Raw genomic sequence first — 26,943 nt, forward strand, 5'->3', positions numbered from 1 at the left:
TACTTACCAATTTAAACAGTACAATACTCCATCGTAGTATACTCCAGGGTCCAGCCTCATGTTGCGAAGTTCAATCTTTCAACTTTTCTCCAATAATGATCCGCTTGTAACGGGAAAAAAATAGGATCGTATCTGTACCTTCCCACTTTCACGAGGCATTATTCAAATTTGCTTCCCTTTGGAAGTTATATTGGTCGAGATAATCAATGAAAAATATCATATTTCAAAATTTTTGTAGTTTTTAGAGCTTTTTACCAAAACTACAAAAGATAGAATATTTAGATAACTTTGAATTGTTTGTATATTAACTGATTCTAGTTTATTGCCAGACCTATTCGATGATATTTAAGCGGGTTAAGGCGGAGGTGTAGATTTCTTTCAAAAGTTCCAAAAAATAATTATCTAAAGTTCTAAGGGGAAAAGGTGCATTAAGCTCATACTTCGGCGAATCAATTCTACTTACCTGTACTTATTTTGTAGGAGAAATAAAAAATATTTTCCAATAAGTATTTTGTAAGGAATACAAAACCCATAAAATTTATACATATATAATATAAATTTATTTTATTCATGTACGCTTGTCTTCTAAACAATAAACATTTTGGCTTTTAATTTATACTTTTTTATTAATTACTTATATTAATATAATTTTTTTTATATATAATAAAATATAACTTACATAATAGTAAAAAAATTTTAGACAAATAATATATAATTTTTATAATTGAGTTTATATAATATTTATAAAACTTAGAAATAAAAATGCTTTCATGCAATCTATTTTTGTTTAAAACTTATACGTACTGTAATTAAATAATTCATTTTGTACTTCTATGAAAAGAAATTTAAGAAATATTCCTCAAAAATATTTAAAATAATCCCACCTTTTATTTTTCATTCGTCATCGTTTTAGTAATATTTTGTTTTTATTTGATAATTTAACATAAACGAAAAAGCGCACCTGTCTAAAACTGTAATAATGAGTTATTTTGAAGTTCATTCATTTTGTATAGAGCGACTATTGACCCTAGATTTGACAGAATAGCTAGTCCTGAATTTTAACACATTTGGATCCACATGTATCAGACCTAATGATGAAAAATTACATCCCAATTATATATTAATAATATTATTATTTTATCTGAAATTATCCAAAAATAAAATGCACTTTTGAACTTTATTAATGAACGAAAATATTATTAATAACTATTGTTAAATTGTGAACATAATACAATAAGACTACACGATAATGTATGACTTAATTTGTGGCCAAAGGTGTGGCCTGTCCTGATTATTGAGTTAATCATAGAACACGTTCGAATTTTTTACAACATAAAAGGTTTAATTTTCGCCAAACGAAAGCAGAATCGTGATATTTCTTTAACCGGGTTAGAGTTTTCATTATACTGAGAATCCGCTTATTTTTCAATATAACGCTATTTTAAAAATTAAATAATTCCTGAAAAGAATGAAAAATTAAAAATTAAGACGTAGTCACATTGTATTGATTAATGATTAATTTTATTAAATAATTTGTATTTTATTAAATGAAATAATAATTTGATAAATTATGAAAACAATATATGGAAATGATTTATTAATAGTTTTATATTACTTGCGTTTCTCATAAACTAAAAAACAAAACGTTTTCTATTTTTCATTTACAATTGAATATTTTCTTCGTTTTGAACTGTTAAATAAACATCTTAAAGAGATTCAATTGTAACGTAAATTATTTTGTTATAAAATAAAATTAAAATCAAACAACTATTGAACTATAATTAATATTTAGGTGGGAACATAAAATGCAAAATATAAAGTGATTTCCGGTTTGTAATCCATTTTCTTGAACTGTAGTCGATAACGAAATGTTGTGAGTGATTGGGAGAAATTTGTTTTCCATAGAAACAAACCAATTTTAAAACTATTTTGATTTGCTTCCTGTAATTATTATTTAAAATAATTATCTTTGTTTCTATAACTATTTAGAATTTCTATGGAACGGTTTCATTTAAACTGTATAAAATTAATCTGTGTATATCGTCGTTAAAATATTGTGAAAATATGTGCATTTAGCAAGTAATTTAATAGTTCGAGTAAATATGTCTCAACAGTACACGTAATGGGTACTTTAAACTCTTTAAGTTAATAATTCATCATCGATTATAGCTCAGTTAATGGATAAAAATGTTCCCGAAATCACTCTGTAGCATCCATTTAAAAATAATATTGAGAATCAATTTGTTAATTAATAATTCATTGGCAGTTTGTCGCTATATATTTTGATTATTTCTTAACTGTATTATCTCCGCTAAATCAATTTTTATGAAGTTCACTTTGTCTGGATTTTTACTCCTTGTGAGTTTGTGATATTTAACAAGTGCGTGAATAACAAAGTTTTGTTTTTCTTAAACCAATGATCAAGAAGAATGCTTCCTCCATGTTTGATTATTTTGTATCATTCACATTTTATCAAAAAATTTATTTTTCCTACTGTCAATTGAAATCACTTCAATAAACTTTCAAAAATTTTTCTGAAATTTAATTTATATTGCAAAAATTGTTTTTAACCGTAATTAAATTAATTCATAACAACAAAGAAATCACTTTTGAAAAATTCTTTATAAATATTTCAATCATTTTTCAGTTTTTATTGAACCAGAATGTGGTGTTCCAAAAAATACAGGCAAAAAATTTAATAGATGATAAGGCTCATGATATTAAAAATGGCATTTATTTACTGCTTTTCATGTAATACAATAGAAAAACGATTTCAGTTCAGCTGTAGTTTTAAAACTTCGAAAAATTATTTAGTTAGATGAATTCTTGAATCTATTAAACTTATTTCTGTATTTATCGCAAATCCTGTATATTTGACTCCGTAATATATAGTTGATCTTTCAATTGGATGGATTTTAAACATTGTTTTCTGAAAAACTAACGTGTATTTAACACAAAATTAATTTGTTGGACTTATACGGTTGTATTTTATCGACTATCTTTAATATAGTAAATTAAGCCTACACCTTTAGAAAAAAGTTATACATTTGAAGAAAAAAAAAGAAGTAAAATTTTACATAATATTCATTATCATAGACAGACATTAATTATGATCGTGAGAAATAGAGAGCTTATTATCATAAGCGTAGCCAGGGCGTTTCATCTGCTTACATATCGACTCGGCTGCGCCTATGCTTATTATCTTATCGTCATAAACATAATTTCTTTCCCAATTTTTCAATATAAATCATTTTGAAAATAATGAAACTAAAAAACAAATTTTATGGTCAAACTTCACTCATTTAATTAGAACTTTTTCATAACACTTATAAAACAATCCCATATGCTCGTTCCAACCAAATTTTTAACAAAGAAGAAAAGTTTATTTTTTCTATTAATGAGGTTTGTCTTAAATAACCCCCTCCATTTTCATTTTTAGTGAAATTTAGATAATTGGAAAATATTGAAAATGAAATAAATGTTTAAAATTATTTTTACTTTGTGATTATAATTTCGCAAATATAATAAAAATTATCATTTTGTCCGAAATTATAATTAAAAATTTAAATAATTTCTAGGAAAAACCATACATTAACAAATGAAGAAAATACATACATTAAAAATAAAAACAAAATTAATGTACAATATTTAGGTGTGTCAATCACCGGCGTAGCGTGTTATCCACACGTCGTCACATTACACCACTGATTTCAAGTTAAATATTTACATGTATCACTGAAAGTAATAAGTAAATAAAATTGAATATGCTTTAATAATTTTATAATTAAAATCCTTTCCTCCTCAACTCAAAAATATGTTAACTAAAAACTATAAAATATTTTTTTGATAATATAATTAAACAATACATATTACAATAATTAATATAAAATAAAGTAAAATTGAAAAATCCTTATTTGTATTGATAATTAATAATTATTAATTAAAATGATATGTTAATCTTGGAACGTTTCCTTACACAAAATAAAAAAATTAATTTTTATTGTGTAATCAAAAAACATATATTAGTTAATATTGTTTATTAAATTTATTTTATTTTTTTAATATTTCTATAAAAACAAAAAATCGGTGGTAAATCTTATATACTGATGAGGAGATTAAGATGATTTTATACCAATACTAAAATATCCAAAGATATGAGACCTTGTATATGTTACAGCTACTTTGTAATCAACTAATCAATGAAAACAAGTCTAAATTTAGTTTATTTTTTATGTATTCTCAACATTTTCGTTTTTCTGGCCATTTAAAATGACTAAAGAGAACTAATTTCGCGGATTATTAATTCTGAGATACATAAATTGCAGTCTGCACTAAAAAGCGTGAATCGCCAATTATCGGGTATTTATTTAGTACTATGCAAGATGTTCCGTAATTTACCAAATCATGGAATGGTTACCACAAGCCCATCTTAATTTCTGAGATATTGCGAAGGGCATGCAACAGGCCAAACTGTGTATAGCCACAGCTAGGTCATTCATCTATGTTCGCCTGAATCCTCCATACATGTTATTTGTACCCACAGAAACCTGCAGAGCATCACATTAGCGGTACCCCTTTTACGTTTTATTATTATTATTATGTAGTACTGTGCGTAAAGAGTGTAAATTATCAATATCAAATCTGTATTTTTTGGGATAAAGCCACCTCAATCCATATAAATATCAAATGAAGTAGTTAATATGTCTATGAACAAATGAAAAAGAATTTTATTAAAAAATATCTTATAAATTTAATACAACAATAAAAATTAAAATAAATGTTGCTTATTGCATAACCAAAAAAAAAAAAAAAAAAATTAAAAAGAATAATCGTAATAAACAAAAACTATTTCAGATAGCTCTCCATTTCAAATATCAAATCGTTAAGTTGGATAAAATTGATAATGATACCCTGTAATAATTAATTTTCCCACGATCTTGTAAAAATATTATGTTAATATTTTTATTTAATAAAAAAAATTATGTATAATTGCCTATATGTGGATGATGGAATGGTTAAAATAAGTATGAATTATATTATTGAAAAAATACATCTTAAATAGTCACTTTATTTTGTAATTTTTGCTAATAATCGCTTTCCTTTTTGTGATTTAGTAGTGCACACCAAATAGAATTTGTTGTTTGAACGACTCTCTAAAATATGCCAATTTATGACCGCATTAACAGATAAATGCAGTCTTCTTTTTTAATAATTTTTATTTATAAATTATTATTCTTTCATTTGGTCGGAGGACATTTCAATAATCATTACATAATTATAAAAAATAAATTTGTAAGTAATAATAATATAATTCACTTCTTTTATCCATTTATTCCAAAGAGCAATAATATATTTACTTATTATCATAATAATATAAAATTTTAATTAAGTTTATTCTTTTTAGATGCACTCGTTGGATTAGGTCAAAAATTGTAACATTACCGTTACCGAAATATATCTGCTCTTTTTGAACGGTGTTATTTTGCTGTATAAGTTATTTATATCGCCTTAAGTTTGTACACGGTGTAAAGTAACTTCCTCTAGCTAGAAATCTCTGGCTGATAAGTACCATGGATAATAGAAATAGAATATTATTTCATACTCCACAGTGTGTACCCAGGTCATGTATAAAGAGCAGTCCATATACCTGTGTTCTATTGTGAATATTTGAATTGACGGCATCGTGTCAATTTATCGACTGAACTAGTGCAATTAAAAAGAATAAACCTACAGAATAATATAATAATATTAACACATCATTGGATCAGAATATTCTAATGCATTCAACAACTCATATCCTTGTAACAATATGGTATTATTGACGGGTGCATTCACATCATAATCCTGCTGACTAAGATCCATTAACGATGGTATAGTTCGCCCTTCAGGATCTAACAAGGAAAATGAATTTTTACGTATCAACTCATGACGTTGTTTTTGACATTCTTCATTATCAATTGTTGATGTACGATTTCCAAGTAGCACGGCTATATTTGGCAAACGTTGATTATCTTCAACAACATTGTTGAGGCTATTATCATCCTCATTATTTACGCTATCATCATCCATAGATTGATTTGAAGAATCGTTTATATCAATTGGTTTTGAATCTTTTCCAGAATACTTTCCATTACCCTGTACAAAAATATATGATTTAATAATTATATTTAAATAATAATCGAAGATCAACAAAAATTATATTTTATATTTGAGGTATTGTTCCAAAAATTTTGTTGCGAAAAGTTATTTATTTATACACTGATTGTTTGGAAACGAATGTTGGCTGTATTTTTTGTACAATTCTGATTGCTATTTTCAATTTATTAATATTATATTATTACCCAAAAATTTATAAGGAAGTAACAATTTCTCTTTGCCTGAAACCAAATTTATCAATAAACTTGCATTTAATATTTTTAAAGAATTATGAAGTGCGAGCCAGGAGTAAAGCCAAGCCTTTAAGTTAGGTTTGGAGCCTGACTTTCGCAATTTTGGTGCAGTCAGACTGGCCATTTATATTTCGAATCATAAAAAAATACTGTGAGATCTTTGAGAAGATTGCGACCATATGGGTATATAATCTTAATTGAATTAGTTATGTGTCCTTATTTTAAAAAAAAAATAATAATAACACTCTATGTTCTAAGCACTCTATAACACTCTAATTAGAGAAATGAGGCAGCTCTAAAAAACATTTTCAACTTAAAGCCATATTCTTCTTTTTGAATAATTATCGCACTACATATAATATAAAATTCAATTTGTATCACCTATAGATATAGATCATGTATAAAGATGTACATATAGGTACTGCTGACAAAACATCCACCGTACAAAAAATCCAAATTCGTTAGTGCGTGTAGAAATTTTAATATAGTTAGTAAATAATAACTATTTTAATTTGTTTTTTTTTTCACAACTAGCTAAATATTTTAAAATTTCTACACACATTTCCATCATAATCCAATTTTTTGTACATCGTAGCATTTTTTTTTTCTCAATCAGTAGATAAATATAAAACCATAATATATACTTTGATATCGGTGAAAGAATACCGAATACGAGATATGAAAAATTTAAAGCCATAAATGCTAAAAATGCTAATAACCAGCGAATTTATTAAATCTGATATAAGTTGGCTCCTTTTTGCTTCCGATAAATTGTCACTCTCTGGAAGCTGATTAAAGTTTGAGCCCTATTTTGAAAAAGTCAAAATAAATAATGATGAATGAAAAAAATTCTATTTAACAATTTTCGGTATTTTTCTGAGAGAGCAATGAACATATAATATATCATGTGTAACATGTTCCAATTGGCTGCCTGTTAAATCCGTTTTAGGCATCATTTTCTTTCGTATTTATCGTCTAATATTTTTTGCTGTTACTGTTATATCCAGTATCATTTTTAAGCAAAATACGAACCGACTAGTTGCTATAGTTATCTACTCTTTTTTTTAGGTTCATTTTTTAAAAACGAAGTGTATTAACATCGCAAATTAGAAACCATTGAGTGTCGACAGAATAATGAGCATCCAATCATGTGGGTAACGCAACTTATCTGAATATTTCGACAAGCTCTTGTAAAGTGAAGGCAGACACACTTCGTACACGTTTTATTTGCCTACGTATATTGGAGCGACAGCTAGATTGATTCTTTCTTCTATTCTTTACAAATAGGCTCATGGAGAACAATTTGAAGTTGGAATAATGGTTGGGTTTGATTAATCTAGAATTTCTTTTTATTTTATTTATTTGTGCGTGTTTTTAATTCAGTAGACCTTAATTAGAAGGTGGAATACATAAGTTTAGGTTACCTAGTTATTTTTACCCTTCAAGTGGTTCTGACTCCGTAAGCAGATTACTTGCTAGTAATAGAGGTAATTTCTAAGCCTGAACTTGAATTGTTTTCCACGGTTCTTCAAAATCAAGAAATACTTGTTACAAAGTGATATTTTTATTTTGAAATATTTGACCCATATAGATAAAAAAGATGCAAACACAGATAAACACCTCAAGTGGATTAAAAAATTAAAAATTTGACGTTCCACTACCTTTTAATTATTAATCGTTAATAAAAAGTAACTCGATGTCTATTACTGAAAGTCGAAGAAATTCTACTAATTGTGAAAAACTGCCTCTTTTTTCATCAGAAATTGTAATAAAACACAGCCAATAAACACTTCCTAAAAAATTGAAAAACAAGGGATAGGGGAAAATTAAAAAAAGGAAATAAACAATAATAAAATAACTTTATTCGTTACACAGTAACTTTTAAAATAAATCGTAGGCATTTTTTAATCGACCTCACTAACGAAGATTCTAAGAAAGAAAAACAAAAAGTAGTATAATAATTATTAAAAATTACAATAACATTTTTGCCAATGTTTTTTCTTTTTAAAACAGTTACAAAAATTAGTTTGTTAATTAATAATACATGAATTTTTCCACCTACAATGTTTTTTCATTATACTAAAATGTATAAATAATTATATAAAAAAGAAAGGAAAAAGGAAAACATGAAACAATTTATTTAGAGATGACACGGAATGCAAAATTTAAAATACTCAATGCTGTTTGTTATAGATTGGTTTGTTTTAAGACGATATTATTCTAATTGGAGTGCGGTAAAAAGTGCATATTCATGGTACAAGTTTCTTGCAGCTAAAGGTACCATCACGACGGTTGATCTCATATTACCGCACCGATTATTGTACATGACCGTACTGATAATTTTCTAACATTACCGTAAAAAAAGTTCCCAAATTTTATTAAACGGTTATTATAACGACGCAATTAAAATAATTTGTACCCATACCAAATTATAATTTACCGCAACTTGGAAATTTAATACTCTTTGAAAATGAGACTTGATTTTTTAAGGTAGTTTACTCGTAAGCCAAAGCATCTGATTTACAATTAATATTATAGTAGGTCAATGAAACTCATTAAAACATAGTTGAAAAGGATGGGTTAACATGGGGGTATCTAATGATTCTATTTGTAGGGCCTATACGGAGGACGATGAAACGTACATACATGTTATTTGCACCTGCAGAAACCTGAAGGGTGCCAGAAATAGAATATTTCGACCCGATACTTTCGATCCACCAATCCTGGAAGCAATCAAGGCGGAGAAGCTGTGACCTTTCTGTGTCGCGTTTGGCCGGACACATCCCACTTCAATATAGTAGATCAAACAAGTATAATAAAAAGCATAGTTTCGCGAATTCACAACTTTCAAAGAACTTAAATTTTTTTCCCAAATTGTAAAAAAGTTTGTATGAAATGGTATATAAAGAATTTTTATCTCCGATTGTCACGAGCATACTACCTTAAAGAATTAAAGAACAAAAAAAAAAGAATAAAATGAAAATATATTCGTAATTTTAATCGAAATAAAAATGTATTTATCACAGACATTTATCGTTATACCCTAGAAGTTTACGTTTTTATAGCTCCATATACTAGTTCTTAATATTGAATTTGATTTTATAAAAATTTAGGTTGAATTCAGATGGGTCGATTCTGAAAATACAAGTTGAACAAATTTTTTAGAATTTTTGCTATCTTTTTTGTGAGACATAAATTACCAGAATGCCAGATAAATTAACAAATGTGATAATGTAATTACGGTGTAAAAGACCAAATTTACAACAATAAAAAAATATTATCATGGATTCTTTCGACAGGTACTTATTATGATTAATATCACTGGAATATATTTGAGAAAAATCCCCTTGGGTATTATGTAAAACAAATCCATGACAATACTTTTTAGGAACACTATTTCATATTTTTCTTTGTAACTATAAACTATTTAGTAGCTATAACTTTTCGCAACCACAATTCGACATTTTATTTTTAAAAATTCGCAAAAAAAATATCGTTAGATTTTCCAAATATAAACGAGTTATTTAATATAAAAAAGATTTGAACACATTTTATACGCTTAGCTGAATGTTTTATTTTTCATTTAACTTTTTTCGCCTTTTGTGGAACAATACAAATATATCCAGCGCTGACATCACAACCGCTTACCAATAAATTCATAAGAACACTATCGCTTGGCGGCTGATCTGTTCTAGAATTTGGCCATTCATTATTCTTTTGTTTAGTTTGTGACGCTGATCGAGTTGGCGTATTCGACATTAATTGATTTAACAATTCACTAGACAGTTTCTCTTTCGGTTCATGATTACTTCGACATCGTTTTGACATTGTACCATATTGATTGTTATTGTTTGCATTACTACGCTTTGGAGCACGATCCGTATGTATGCTTGTTGTTTTTGTTTGCTTTATATTTGATATAGGTATTTCCGGAGGCGATTTATTTATCTCAATTAATGGATTATTTTCTTGTAATGTCCAATGATCTGCTGTATCTTTGGAAAAGAATAAAAATAATTAAAAAATTAATAATAAAAACGAATGAATGAACGAATTCCCTACTGAAAAGTTTGATTACAAATGAAACGAATCGGAAATAATCGGAATTAATTCGATGCTTTTTATATTATAATTCTTCTAAAATTTTTAAAAATGCTCCAAAGTTTTGAATCGAAATTAATGAAAATGATTTAGGAAAGTATTTGAGGCCCTTATTTATTCATTCCTATTGAAATTCGTCCAAAATTTTGAATGAAATTTAATAGGTTGATTTCTATTTTCAATAATAAATCTAGTTCCAACCAGTTTATATTTAATTCGGGATAGAAGAATTTCGACTAGTAGATCTTAAAAATTTAGCTAGATGATAAAAGCAAACGGCGAATGTTTTGTAACTTGATCACCCGAGTTCAAAATATTGAAATATATACCTCTTGTATCGCCTCCATATTTAAGTAACAACTCTGACATATTGATTAACCCTCCTCCATGGTCATGCGTTTTATACGTGGTTGATGAACGTTGATTTGTTGAAGTTTTTTGACATAATAATTGCGCTAGACTTGAATTTAACGTTGTATTTGTCATATTTAATGTTTTTTGTGTTAATATTTTATCGTCTGGAGGTAATGCACCCCACATCAAATCCTCTGACATATTTAATAGTGGCAAATCATCACCAACATTCATTGATATATAGGGCGCTTTACTAATAAATTCATTTTCTTCTTCGGATTCCATTTGTAATGTTACAAATGAGCTTATGTGATCATCTTCACTTAATGAATTTCCAGGACTACACAGTGATGGTAGACTATCGCCAGGACTCTGCAACAACAAATATACAATTAATTGTGTTTGTTAACAGCGAAAAATCGTCAGATGGAAGATTTGATTCGGAAAGCAAGGAAAAGGTGTATTAAGGGTGCTAAATCTTTATACGTCATAAATGGCAATGGAAAACGGACATTGTAGGCTCACAGAAAATCTTTCTCGAATTGTAGAAGTTAGTTTAATGTGTCCGAATAGAGACAAAGCAAAAAATAGAGAAAAGTAGGAACAGGGAAAGGAGATTAATTAGAAATTGTCTTAATTATTAATTGATTATTACCTTTGATAAATTTGGAGAAAGTAATTGTGGTGATGTACTCAATTCCGATTTACAAAAATCGAAGTCATCTCGATAAACCATAAACGGATCTGAAATACCACTTGTGCTTGATGTTTTGTTACTTGATTGTGATGAATCCAATGATCCTAAGTCATCCGTGAGTGTCAAAGGGCAGTAAGTATCACTTAATATGTCATCAAACATTTCTGTTGTCAAAAATTCGGGTAATGGTACGCATACATCTCCAGCCGTTGGAGCTAAATGCGTTAAATCGTCTGGATCGTCTTTGAGAACTGTAAAAAATTTAAAAAATATTTAATATATGCTAAAATTATATCAACACTGAATATTTTAGTCTCTCGATCATTCGGAAGTGAGTTTAAACTATTCAAAGTGTCCCTTATCGATTAAATCGAGAATTTTATAAAATTACATAAACGGTCTCTCAGTGAACAAAGATAAATATATTTATTTGAATTCAAACTGTTGTGTTTATCTGATTTTTTTTAAATAGAAATATCTTATGTTGTAAAATTTATTTTTAAATATTGTTGGCTATATGCCCACACCTTTTAAATAATATTTGTTTTCATATTCGGGCCAAGAAGAGCTTTGAACTTTTTAATATGATTTCTTTAACGTATATTTTAAATTTGATATTATATAATATATATTTATCAATCAATTTTTTCAGGTTTTAATGAAAAATACAATTGGCAAAAATTTTCAAGAATTTTCTTTCTATATATAATTAATAATTTGTTCACGGAATTTGAAAAACAACATTAATTATTTTTATTTTCAAGAGTAAATATTTTCAAGTATTACTAATTTATTGTTTAAAAAAAGATAATTCATAATCTTGACAGAAATGAATTCCTCCTTTTATTTATATCTTTGAAATCTCAATATCAGACTTAGTTGAATATATTTTCATCGATAACATGCTTTAAAAAGCTGTGATCAGTTCCGAGAAACTAAAAATTTTATGTTTCCTCATACGTTTGAAGTTTACAATCTTAAATTCGAGTCGAATTTGGCAAAATGTTTCATTTTGCTGTCATTTAGACAGTCCTAAAATGTGTCAAAATTTTATCATTTTAGTGAGATATCGCTCGTTTCTACTTTTGAAGAAGTCTACTTCTGTCAAATTCAATTCTACAATGTGTCACATAAAATCCGAAGGTGTTCAAGTACTTTGAACAGGAACGTATAATAATAATTTCTTTTCATTTCTCAAATCTCCCGATAATTATCATATAAGGTTAGTCTAATAATTTAATCTTTTGGGCAGAACTTTTAACAAGACAAAATAATGAAAATCCACATACGTTTCTGGGCAGAATATTTTAGAACTTTTGATTTTTTTGTCATATAGTTTAAATCTTTGAAAGTGGTTGTATTCAAAAGTATAAAAATTTGAAATTACATATAAATATTTTGGAGTGGAAAAATATTATGTATTATGATCGGCTCGTTTTGGATAACCACGAGGAACGGTCTAATAGCCTCTATCGCTACATCAAAATTAAACTATAATAAGAAAATGTAAAAATTTTTGAACCTGTTTGAATGAACTAAACAAAAATTGACAATAGTAAATAGTTTCCTATTCAATTACATTGTGTGTAAATTAAATATCAAATAAATAATAAAAACGATGCTAGATTACTGCAAATACTACGTTCAGGATATGCAAATGTATTTTGTAGTGAAGCATATCAAGTTTGGATTTATATGTTATAATAAAAAAAAACAATACAGCCATTTAACATAACAACTAAAGTAAAATAACCTTGGCAAATTAAATAATAAAATCGTACATCAAATATTTTCTACTTTTTTTCAAATGTTAAATAAAAAATCCTTTAATCTATGCAAAGATAAAGTGATAATTAGAAAATATTTATTTTATTGGTAGGTACTTATACACAACAACATATGTGTAAATTTTACTGTTTGTAATTTAATGATGTTAAAAAATATTTATTTTCAAATTCTTATAAATGTTTATTCTTGAAAAATTTTCAACTTGGAAATAAACTTTAATTATTCTCGGTTTAAGTATACTTTGAATAATATAATTTGGATTTAAAACACTAAAAATATCTTTAGATATAACTACACCGATTAGCGAATTCAGTTACCTAACTAAGTGGCTCAATTAATCAAGTTTTAAGTAAAAGACCGGCAACTGTCAAGTTGGATAATTAGATTACTAAAAACTTATAGTCCGTGAGCCAGTGACAGATTTATATGACCCAATTCTTCTCAAGCGATAATTAGTGGAATACGTGGCGGGGTGGGGGAGAGGGGGTTAGTGGCGGTAGCTTCCCACGCATGAAGAAAAAAAATTAATTCAATTCCTCCTAACTTACAACTTGTTAAATGGTACTTAACCCTACATCTAGAATAAAAAAACAATCAGCTGACTATAACATATAGTATTATTATACGTCAGCTGATCGCTTGAACATGAAAAAAATCTTTCAATGATTTCTTCTCAACTAAAAATTTAAAAAATTTAGCTGATGATAGCTTATATGCAACTGTGGATAAATATGTATGTCCGCTGGCTGTATCTCAGTGCAAAGACCGTCAGTTTTAGGCTATTACCACTCTTCCTCCTCTCGGAACTGCAACAGACGTTTACGAGGCTTTATTTATACTATTCCCTGATACATTCCACTAATTATCGCTCGAGAGGAAATAATTGATCAAATTTTTACCTGAATCATGTACTATTATTCCATTACGCATTTCAATTGTTTAAAATACGAATTAAAAAAATTTTAGACCTAAATAAAAAGGTAATAGGCAGTATCTAATTTTCAGTAGCAAAACTTTATGTAAAAATTCATGAGAGTACTGAATATATTGGGCATCTTCCAGTTGTACTAAAATCGGAATAAGAATATAATCTTCGATCTAATTTCAAGGACAATGATCAATTTCCAGTATTTATATCCCGCGGAAAATATCATTTTATTGAATAAACCAATATAACTTTTGCTAAAGATTAATTTTCGGTAATAAAATATCTAAATAATTAAAACATCAAATTTCTGACATAAAATGTACTAAAAATTTAATTTTTATGCAAAATCAGACCATAATTAGCAAAAAAATGTAGACTTTATTTTGAATTTTGTGGTAAGAAGAGGTGTATTGCACGCACAGCTTTAAGTCACGAAATGTTATTTTTAAAAAAAACTTAAGTTTAGCATGTGGTAGAGAAAAAAACCAGTTTTGTAAGCCGCATTTATGATAGAAAAAAATTACATCAATTTGTTTATTTAAAAAAACCAGATTGAGTCACTTCAATGGGACTAAACTGTCTACAAAAAGAAGTTGGTCGATCTATTTTCATGACTTAACGCACGTACACTTCAAATAATACAACTGGATTGGATTGAATTTAAGTTATCATTGCCATTTTTAACTCGTGGAGTTTCCGGTTTCTATAGAACATACATCTACAGGTAGAAATGTATTTTAAAGTAATGAATAATTTTATCTTTGTAAATTAATTTAATCCATGTTGACGTTATGAAAAGATAAAGGCAAGTAAAATATTTATTTGTATTTAAACAAAAGGGAGAATCCTACTGTAATATTTGGTTTACCACTGAATTAAGGACCTTTGATGAGAGTTTAAAACAATTTAAATTAAGTGTTAACAGCGATCGAGGATCGGAATTCCCCAATTTTGTGGCTTATCTGAAACCACAATCACGGGAAAGTTTTTGACTATTTTTAAATTTTCGTAATTATAATAAAGCCACAAAAATAGATGGATAAAAATTAATAATTATTGGAAAGAAATTTACTAATTAAGCCAATCATTACTGAAAAGTAAACAAACACTAAATTAAAAATAGTACCCTCAGTATTGGTCAATATTTTCAGCTGACTTAAAATCGAGTCAAACGGTTGGATAACCACAGGATGGCATGGAGTGCGAATAGAATTGGATGCGATAATACTAGCTTTTCTGTTTTAATAATAAAAATTGATATCATTGTATATCATAAGCCCTAAAATTTTGAATAATTAGGTAAATTCATTAATTCTAATCGTAACAGTGAGAATTTTCTTATTGAGAATCACGAGAGACCGTTTAGTTTTTCATTTTTTGAAAATTTATGAATGAAAAACGATTTTAAAAATAGTAAAAATAGTAATCGAAGAAAAACCAGTTACAAATTTTATTTGTATTTATTCAATAAATAAACTGGTTTTTGTATACCTTGAATTACTACCTATTTATAGCATTAAAAAGCATGCTATAATTGATTATATAATAATTATTAAAGTAATATAAAAAAAACAAATTAAAAATGAGTACTTACTGGTAATACCTTCCTCTTCTGAGAACATTAAAAATCCTTTATTCATATCGCTGGTTCTAGGTGCAAATATTTTTGATGTAGCTGTTTGTGGACGCTCCGGTTGTACAAACAAACTTTGAGTTGTACAACGTGGTCTTGAATAATCAATTTTCTTCTCTTGAGAATCTTGATCAGTTTTAATATGAATATTGTCTTTAATGTCAATTTTTTCTTTAAGTTCTTTTTCTAATGCAATTACAGTTGTTGGTGGTTTCGCTAAATCAATCTCTTTAATATCAACTTTACTCTCAATTTGTTGTTGTTTTTGTGACGTAACCGCTAACTGCTGTGATATTGAGTATATTTCTTCTTTACATTCAATTCCACTGTAACAATATATTAATATTCCAAAATATTCCAAGAGAACAACACACAAATATATAATTGTTCTCAATGGAGATAGATAATTGACTAGATTTGAAAAAATAATTAAGGAAACACACTTTGTACTTAAAAAGTTATTTAAAAATAAACAATAGGATAAATATTATGTCTTAAAAATATCACAGCCAATATGTTTACGACTCCTGTGCAACAGATGCATCTACTAAGTTGAGATGCGATGCGTTTACTACTTGAGATGAACTAAATACAAAATTAATTATAGTCAGTATCCCGTATCAGTAAAATTACGTCATAGAAAAAAAACTCACGGGGTTAAATAGTTCAATATTATAAAACTCTTTTTATAAAAATACAATCGGGAAGAGAAATATTATTTATTTTTTTTAAAAACTATTTACTGTTAAATTATTTAATCCTATTTATTTTTGAACTTGTTTTGAGTTCACAAATTTTTGTACGTTAAATTCTTTGTCAAGGATAAATTAATTAAAATTTTTTTTTTCAGTCAAGGTTAACAATTAAATTATAGGTTTTATGTAAATATTTTAAACGATATGTTAAATAAATTATAACTTTAGTTAAATCCATATATTTAGATATAATTTTTTTAAAAACACTTTTAAATTCACACAAGGCACAAAAAAATACCGGTATTTTAAATTGCAATTCTGCAATGCACTCTGACGCGGTTTTTTAAACAGTGATGTTGATGTATGATGGATTTCTTTGCTTGAATTTGTTGCAAGATATATACAAATATATTTATCTCATTCAGAACAACTAATTTATTTTAACTTCTCCCAATTAATGCGATTTGATTTGATTGGATATGTGTGTACTCTGAGTGGCTGAATTCAATGTGGTCTGACTTTTATGTTGGTGTAGTATTAAATGGGATGCCGTCAACGATAATAACTCCGTCGGAGAGAACAACACGACGATGATCAGAGTGAGTATTTTTTTATACATGCAATTAGCTGGTGACACATACAACTCATTGATTCTACAGAGCACATAACAAACACTGCGGATAGACTTACTATTTTAATAAAAAAATATGTTATTACTAAGCTAGGAGCTGAGTTACAACGATAAAAGTCAATTTTATTGTTAAAAGTGAAATCCTAAAGCTGATATCATATCAGTACCTATGTCTTAATCAAATTTTTTAAAGGTGTAAAAATATATAAAATTCCCAAGCTGAACAGTTCAGAGTCACGTAGGATAAATATTATAGTCACAATATAATCAGGTTTTATGTTTAAAATCAAAGTTTAACGATCTGGGTGCGTTAAAAAACGCATTCAATTTTATGATTAAATTATGTCACAATTCAATTTATTAGTGTCTAATCAATTTTTATTGATAATAATAATTTATTGCATTTAGATACTAATTATTACTAGCTCGACCCGTGAGGAATTCCGCAGTGCGGTATCCGTGACCAAAAACAGGCTAGAGAAATAATGTATAAAAATAAAGCCATGTACTCATACAGCAAAAATATCCTCTTAAGAATTTCTTTATTTATAGGCAACCTTATTACAGATATGATATAAAAATTACATAATGAACAAAATTAAATCTTAATATTATTTCTCTAGCCTGTCTTTTCCTAAGCGGTACATTTTTAGACCGTCTATTTTTCGTCATTAGCCAGCACGATTAGCTTGAACATGAAAAGTTAATCATGAAATTCGATAAAGCAATAAGGAAGATTTTGCGTACCCAGGAAAATCCAGGCTAGAAAAATAAGATATTAGATTTTTGATCCCCACTTTCGCGACCAAAGCTGATTTTCGGTACAAAGCTTCTTTAGACATATGAGAAGTCCCGATTTTTACGGATTAAAGTGATCATTGATTCCGTTAGATTTAATGCACTTTTAATAATAAGCAAAAATGTCGAATAATACTGGGATTGCAGGACTTTGTCAAAATTTGACTGTTTATCAGCAAAAACTAATTTCTTTAAATTGATATCTCATCCAAAAAAACTGGAACCTCTCAATTGATTCGACATAGCACTTCGTATTCAGAAACCTGTGTTCCAGAAATCGGTTATGGATACAAAATTGCTTGTATTTGATTTTTTTTAAATAATTTGCATTAGAGTATAGTAAGAAGACGAAATAAATTGAGTACGTCCTTCAAACTATTTCCTCCAATTAAGTTTTTCCAAGTTTTTTCCTTGAATTAGTTTTGCAATGTCTTTGCGATAGTACAGTTAAACCAATTCTAAAAATTATTAAATTTTTATTAGATAAGGCATAAAATAGTAGGGCTTGCAGTCTATCGTCAGAAATCTTTAGACACTCTTTAATGAGTTACTTTCGTTTATTTCCCTGATTGCATTGTCAATGTATAGTGTGAATATGTCTTTATGGTAGATAATTTAATACGTGTAAAATACACATTCTGATATAATATACATATTTTAGTATCCCCACTATAATATTCAATTATTATTTTCATGTTAATATCCCCTTCCTATTTTGAGAAAATAACTACACTTATTTTAAGTCCATGTGCACATAAGCACATAATACACCTTTTCTTCAATATTTATACTGTATAAGTGTATACCATTGTATCCATCGTATCAATTAGCGCAATATTTTGACAGAACATAGTCCGAAAAATGTCTATTTCTACGACTCTTCTGCGTAATTCGTTACATTCCTTTTACAATGTTTACAGCGTATATTACTGCCTGTAGAACGAACTAGCCTTTAGAATTTTCACATTGAATTTTAAAGAAAATATAATGCACTTTTGCACTACTAAGCATACTAATCATTTTATGTATTGATGACTAAATGAAAATGTTCCATTTACCATCTTTACCACTTTGTTAGCAACAAACAATGATTCATTTATTTGTATTGTGCGATGTATTAGACATATTAAACAAAATTAGAGGATAACCTTCAAGTAAGAAGTACTTTTCCTACAAATGTAACAAATATTAGTTTAATTAATGTAATTAATTTTGAGGATATTAAATTTTAATATGATCAATTCCATTATTAGTGACGTTGACATGACAAACCATGAAGTTTATAAAATACGTCATGCAAAATTTTGTCTTTTTTGAACTTTTAAACTCTCAATAGTCCTCTTCACATTGCATCCAAATTTCCGAAACTCTCTAACAAATATAACGGCAATATATGAATGTGACTGTGTAAATGCATATCCATAACTAGTTTTGGATGCAAATAGTACCAAAATGACAAAATTCGTGTACTAGAATTATGTGTCCAAATTCATTACTACTCTTTTAGCTGTTTACTTTACAAATTATTATAACTAATTAGTTTATAAAATTTAGCTAAGCAATCAAAAACAGATTATATGTATAATACAGATTTACAAAATTAAGTTAATAAAATTGTATATAAGTCTTTATTAAACGTTTATATTTGTTTTTGTACAGGTTTTATAAGGAACTTCATTCCTAACGGGAGTCACACGACCGCCATTTTGTTTTTCTTCAAATTTTTACAATCAAAAAAGTTTTTAAGTAAATTAAGTTACCATGTAGAAAACATATATTTTACTCTTGTAGTAAATATGAATATTTTTTAAGCATGTAGCAATCAAACAAATAACCCTCGCCACAAGCGTGTAAAAAATAGCAGTAATAAATATACGCTCTTTTAGAAGCGTGCAAATCAAGATTAATTTGGAAGAGACAAAAAAAAACTTGTGCCTGGGACAAAGATTATATTATTTTCTTGGTTTGGCCTTAGTCTTGATGTTTTCCGTTTGTTTACGTAACATATTTTATGAATGGCTCCGGTACAAAATATTTGTATTTTTGCTGTTAGTTTGCCGAAACAAGTTTAAATTTGAATCTAACCAATTATGCAACATGGAAATAATAATAGTGAATAATCTAGAGCAATAAACTACAATTGAAATATTGTACATAATATTTATTAGCGCCGACATAACCTATTTTATACAATTTAAAAACAGTGAATAGATTCAAACTATAAACTTTTTTTAATTGAATAATGTTTGTTACATTATTTACTTATCATATAAGCACAATTTATCAACCACTTCTGATATAATAAAATTCAAGAGTGCCGCATTTACAACACTTGCGGCTCCGGTTTCAGATTTTTTGCTCCACACAGAAGCCCTTTGACCAAAAATTTGCCAATTTCCTTCCACTTTCTTTCTATTTGTTCATCTTCTTCTTTTCTTTATAGCCCTTGTAAATTTATCTCGGGCTCCACACAAGAGCCCTATGACCAAAAGTTTTTATGTAAAAATAAAAAAAAGTTAAAATTATTTTCTAAATGGTAAATGCGGAATTGAAAAATTGGCATCATACTTAAAATTGATAATATTATTCAGAAGTCTAGACTTCTAGGGTATAATCGATATAACTTTGCATTTTTGTGGGGAACTTAGTCAATAATCGGTAAACAATTAAAAATATATATTTCATGTTTTTTTTTTTAAATAAATACAAACAGCGGATAATGTATTTTTTTTTATATTAAACTTATTGTTGTTATAATATTAATGACTTTAATTACTTTTTTAAACAATGCTATCAATCAAAACCCAACTGTACATTTGAAAAAAAAATTAATTTTATTGATATACCACAATTTTCAAAAACATATTAATCTTTGAAAACAATAGATTGCTTTCATAAATGAGATTTTAACTATACTGGTTCGTTTATCTTACTAATTATAATTTTTAATATTTAGATAATTAGAAAATATTCATTTAATAAAATTAAAAAAATCTTACGAAATTACGAAAAATTCAAAAATCATTTTTCATTTTAAATCAATGCAAGAAATTAATTATCAAATCTAGGTGATATGATAGCTTCCTTCACACGTAATTACGAATAATTGCAATGATTTTATTAATTTTTTGTATTAATTAAAATTATATTTCCAAACAAGTTATAATTCTTTCTATGAAACATTGTTTGAAACTGACCTCGACAAATTTAGCAAGTTCATAATAATAGTGGTGTGTTTATAGAATGCAATTAATAAGGTCAAGATCATTACATGTACATCAATGACACTAAATTCATAAAAATTTAACAACGTTATCAGCAAATTGATATCATTGTTTCCTCAAAATAGGAAAATTTATCTGATGTATATATGAAGTTCGTATGAAATTGTTTAAATCAAATAAACAATTTAAAAAAAAAACCCGACTGCGTTAAATAGAAACTGAAAAGAAAATATTGTCTGTATTTTTAAATAAATAATATTATTATTTCAGAATATAGGCAATATTATTACATAAATGGTGAAATTATTAATAATATAATTATATTTTCACTCACGTCAACTAAATTAGGTTCTTCACTCAACGAATGCTACTTAAATCGTCGATTTAGATATCTAGTGGGTAGTTCCAAAAATCGGGAAAAAATTTTTGCTTGCGATTTCGACGAAACTGTATATATAAGGTAATTTTCACCCAAAAAATACAAAAATCGAGTTAATGTATCGATTGGATGTATAGTTTTTGAGAAAATCGCTCTTTGAGTCCAATTTTGGGTTATATCTCAAAAGCCACACATCCAATCATTAAATAAACCCAATTTATGGATTTTTTGGACCAAAATTATCTTATATAATGAATTTTATCGATATCGAAGGCAAAAATAAATTTCGCGATTTTTGCAATTTTCTTAACGAATGGAAAAGTTGGGTTTATTTATTGATTAGATGCATTGTTTCTGCGAAGATCGCTTTTCGTGTTATCAAATTTTAAGAAATTTATTAGCTGTTAAACTTTTCATCTATTTTTATGCAACCATGATGTGCCACACCGAAGCGTGGCAGGGTACAGCCAGCAAGTGTTGAAAATAAATATTGTTTCGAAAACAATTTTAGTTTTGCTAGCGTATTTGATTAATGAATATAATACGAAAATAAATTTAAAAGCTGATTATAAAAAAATAAATGCAGATAGAAATAAATTTTTAGCATTTGCAATCATAAATATTAATTAAATTTTTGTATCTTTTTGTAAATAAATAAACTAATAACTAATCCGACCTTTCCTGATAATTTATTTTATGGCAATTTTATCAACAATTTTCATATCAAAGATCGTACTAAGCAGTAAAAACTTGATTTATATTTTGTTGAAAGTTGGGAGAATAATATGTACTTTGATAAAAAAAATAATTTTTGTATTTTTTCTTGGCAATGCAGTTATATTTTATTTTTGAATTTTTCAAAAATAAATTGAATATATCTATATATATTTCTGGCATTAGGTTATTAAATTTTGAAATTATCTTTTTCAAAATGAAATTGAGCATATTCATATCCTACCTCAATGTTCGGAAAAATTTTGGTTTCATTTTATTATTGTCGTAAATTTCGAAAAATTGAGGGTACGTCTAGGGTTGCCAACCCTATAGTTTTGGATCGGAGTCTCTTTCGAGGTTTCTTCGAAGAATAATCTCGGATTTTAAAAAGAAAACAATTAATCCCTTATAAATAAATTAAAGTTAAATTTTAAGTAAATATTTATTAAATTTATCAAGTGTAAAGTATACAATAAGTTTAATTATTTTATATCATAATCTAATCAAGCGAATATGTCATTATACATACACCTTGTAGTTGTATACGAATTTAGACTAAAATATGAATTTTGCACAGAAAACAAGGATTTATTAGTGAAAGAAAGGATACAAAAATTTACTTGAGACGAAAACCAATTCCTTGGCGCTAAAAACTAAGGAGCCGAAAATTTCCTCAATGAATTATTTCTCGCCGCAAGTATATGATTTCTTCCTTTAAATAAATATACATGAAAAAAAATTCATGATTCTTTCATTTTTATGGATTACTCTGTACATATTCTTATCAAAATGATACTAGCAATAAATTGAAAATTTTTTCATTTCAAAATAAAGGAGATTATTGATTAGAAATTAGAAGATATATTTCATGTTTAAAAACAAATGATACGCTCGTGTTCAAAATTTTCCTCTAAAACAGTTGTTACTAGTGGGAGTATATTTCCATACAAAAAAAAAAAAAATAGACTCGCGTTTCAAGCGTGTGACATGTACATACTTTCACTTATCAAACCGAATTTAAAGTTATCAAAATAAAAACATTGACTTTTTATGTGATTATTATGTAGAACTGATCGATGAAGCGAATCGATAAAAACAATACGTAGTTTTTATTTTAAATATTTCAAAAAATTTGAGTATATTAGAAAAATTTTTTTTGATATTCATTATATTAAATAATTAACCTACTATTTTCTATTGGCAAATTTTTCTCTAGGGCTTATACATTCAAGGGGACTTACAGAATATTTTTCGGTACACCAGGTATATAGGTCCTAAAAAAATTTGTTAAGTCGAAGTCACTATTGTTATAACTTTATTGCGTGGCATAGACTCTATTGTGTGTCTCTTTATCCAAGTACGCATTGCTCATAGAGGAGGAAGCGAGGCGGTTATACGAATCTTCTACCCATCTCAGTTTCTCTAATAGTAATGAGATAGGTAGAAAAAAAAATGTTGTCTCTCTGTTTTACTCGTATTTTAGGTTTTCGCTAATTAGGTTGTCACTGTCTTACTCGTATTTTAAGTGAGGAGTCCAAGGGACTTCTCTAAGTCACATTTGCCCATGTCTGCATTACATTTTGAAAAGTTGAATGGTAATAAAAAACTATATATATATATATAAACTATATTTATACACGTGTTTTTGAAAACAGATATGAATGCATTATGTTAAATAAATATTCACAAGTATTTTGGCAACAATTCTGTGAAACATCCAATTATGATTTTATATATAACAAACTGATGATTAAATGCCAACAAAAATTGATGAAGTAAACGTTTATACGATAAGTGGTTTTTTTTATTACGAGAACAATCACTAAGTAGAAGGGTAGATCAAAAAATTTTTTATAACAAGTGAAAACAAACAATTAACTGAGTTAATTGTTGAAATACCATGTATAGACAGAAATTTTGAAAAACGATTAGGCTAATTTTATTTTTAAACTTTCAAATTATCGAGTAGTTAAATATTCAACTTAAAATTTAAAAAAAATAAAATTTTTTCCATCTGTCAATTCAGCTAAACATTTGTCGGCATTGTCTTAAAAATACCGAGCGATTTTTTAAATGAAAATATTACAGTTAAAATTTTCATTTTAAATTAAATTAAATAATTTTTGTCAGATGCAAGGTTATTTTTAAACAGCATTTATGCTTTACAAAACTAAACTCTTGATTTCAAGTGTGAGTGAGTTTTTCTTTGAATATTTTAAATGTATTTTTTACTTTTTGTGTTTTGTTAAATATTTACTTTTTATACAAATAATATTTAATAAGTAAATAATAAATAATAAGTCAATAAATTTTACCTTACATATTCAAGCTAAATAGATACTTGAAAAAGGTATTTTCCATTCAAAGTGACAAAATGGAATAATTAATTTATTTAAACTAAAAGTAAGAAATATAATAAAATTTAGGACACGAACGTCAATTTCAAACGCATAAAGAGCTATATTTAATATCATGTAATTCTAAGAAACTTGCACTTAAATCAATGTACCTTTGAAGAAACTTATATTAATATAATCTCTTAATTTAAAGAAACATTATTTTAACATTTAAAATAATTTTTAAAGCCACCCTATATGTTCTGAAATTGAAAAGTATTAGATCCACATGACCAAAATCTGTTGCATAATATTTATCTTTGCCTTTAATACGATTATTAAAAAAAAAATTAATTAACAACACAATGATTAGATACGGATATTTCCGTGGATTTAAAAAATGAGTCATGGAAAACAATCAACAAATTCATACATTCAATGTATGTAAAATTTTTTTTTTTTATCAGTAACAAATAGTTATAATTTAATAAATGAAAATTAGGTACCATCCATTTTAGTACAGAAGCTGTCAGTCAAATTGGGATGTAATATTTATTTACATTTCTCTACAACAATTGCGAGAGAAGCCCCGTTAGATAGAAATAAAATTTTCCGTAATCTCTAACACGTTACATAAGCAGACATGTTTTCTTCAATATTTCGGGGGGAGAAGGCGACATATTCTACGTCACACGTTAAAATATTCATGGTTTTTTCTACAATGCTGGTATGGTATAGACTATTCACACCGTGCATGAGTTTTATTGGAGGTGTTTCTATGGTAACGATACACCAATTTATTAATATAATTGTATGGATGAAAAATTTCTTACCGTGCAGTTTCAGTCTGTCATTTTCTTACAAAAGTATACCAAAATAAATTGTAAAAGTATCAACACAAATATTAATCATTTTTAGGGTTTCGTACCCGAAAGTAAATCAATGGCTGTATCTCAAAAACCGTAATAAGCCGGCTCGCTGAAGAGCGGCAGAATTGAATCTACGTTACCGATCGTCTATAATTAAATAGTTTTATAAAAATTGAGTTTAGAAATTGATTGTGATATCTAGCTTCTATACTAAATAAATATCACTATCATACATATCAAATATTAAATAAACAGCATGATTTTGACACGCATTTATACAAGCCACGCCACATGTGGGGCTGTGGTACCCACTTCAATGATATATACTCTCGTGAATCGTGATGCGTGTACTATTTATAATGATAACTGTTGTATATTGACAAAATAATCTCCATTATTTAAAATTTTGAAGTTGATAACTACAATATCAATTTAATGTTTTAATAAATTTTGAAGAAAAACAAAAATTATTTTTATTAACAAAAAAAAAAGAGAGTGAAAGTAGAGGTTGGTTCACAGTGAAACTTTGTCAAGGAGATAATTCAGGGTAAATGGTGTTTTTACTAGGAAATTATGAAAATAATCTTTGTTTTGTTTTTTCAAACACATATCTAAGAACACTTGGGTTTTGAGATAAATATAACGAGACCCTAAATGTTGAAATCCATTGTGCCGTTTGGAAGATACAAGGTAATAAAGAAATTTACACATGAAAAACATAACCACTCCTTAACAGTCCGGTAAAAACCGTATCAGTTTGCAAAAACCAAGAAAAACGCAAACAAAAATTTTGTTTTGGAATTTGATGAAACTAGGTGGATGGGGTAATTTTGATCCAAAAAGTATAATACAGAGTTTTCGAGATATCGCAATATTCCTTAGTTGAATATTATTAAATGAAATTTAATATTATCTACTGATTATAATTGGCTACTGGTTATCGAATGATAGTCAGTGAATGAACAAATGCATATATTTTTCTCATACCCGCATCTCTTAAATTAGGCCTCAGATCAAAATTTGGAAAAGAGTTTTTTTGTTGCTCTTAATGAGCTTATTTTCGGAAGCTAGGTTTTTGCAGTCAATAACAGAACACGTTGTATACGATTTTTTAATCAAGTGATCAAATCGTTTTTGATGAAAATCAATTAGAAATTGGATGCAATTGAGTTTTTTATTTCGAATAATAATTACAGTATTACTGTAATGATCTATCTTATTTAAAATTTTTTTTAAATGATTTTTTGTAGTCACAATATGTAGATAACTGCATTTTTTATTTTGACACTTTTTTTAAATAGCAATTTATTTGACTATAATATGGTCGTCTGCATGTTGATAAGAAGAAAAAATAATATTTTTAAGATAAAAACGAACCAATGCCTGCATAGTTAATCTATTAATTTC

The 26,943-nt window shown here is 27.2% G+C and overlaps 1 protein-coding gene across 2 annotated transcripts in view; it reads right to left on the reverse strand.

The window, feature by feature from the left end:
- Window positions 1-5,474: 5,474 nt before the first annotated feature.
- The window catches only part of LOC123294113 (hypoxia-inducible factor 1-alpha), a 101,937-nt gene continuing 80,468 nt past the window's right edge, over window positions 5,475-26,943 (reverse strand). For both annotated transcript variants that reach the window (XM_044875202.1, XM_044875200.1), the window contains exons 8-12: window positions 15,852-16,216; window positions 11,500-11,792; window positions 10,820-11,216; window positions 10,038-10,384; window positions 5,475-6,135 (exon numbers count right to left, since the gene is read on the reverse strand). In XM_044875202.1, coding sequence (XP_044731137.1) covers window positions 5,749-6,135; window positions 10,038-10,384; window positions 10,820-11,216; window positions 11,500-11,792; window positions 15,852-16,216 — 1,789 coding nt within the window. In that variant the 3' untranslated portion in view covers window positions 5,475-5,748. The remainder of the gene's footprint in view (window positions 6,136-10,037; window positions 10,385-10,819; window positions 11,217-11,499; window positions 11,793-15,851; window positions 16,217-26,943) is intronic.

The sequence above is a fragment of the Chrysoperla carnea genome, chromosome 2 (assembly GCF_905475395.1).
Source record: "Chrysoperla carnea chromosome 2, inChrCarn1.1, whole genome shotgun sequence".
NCBI lineage: Eukaryota > Metazoa > Arthropoda > Insecta > Neuroptera > Chrysopidae > Chrysoperla > Chrysoperla carnea.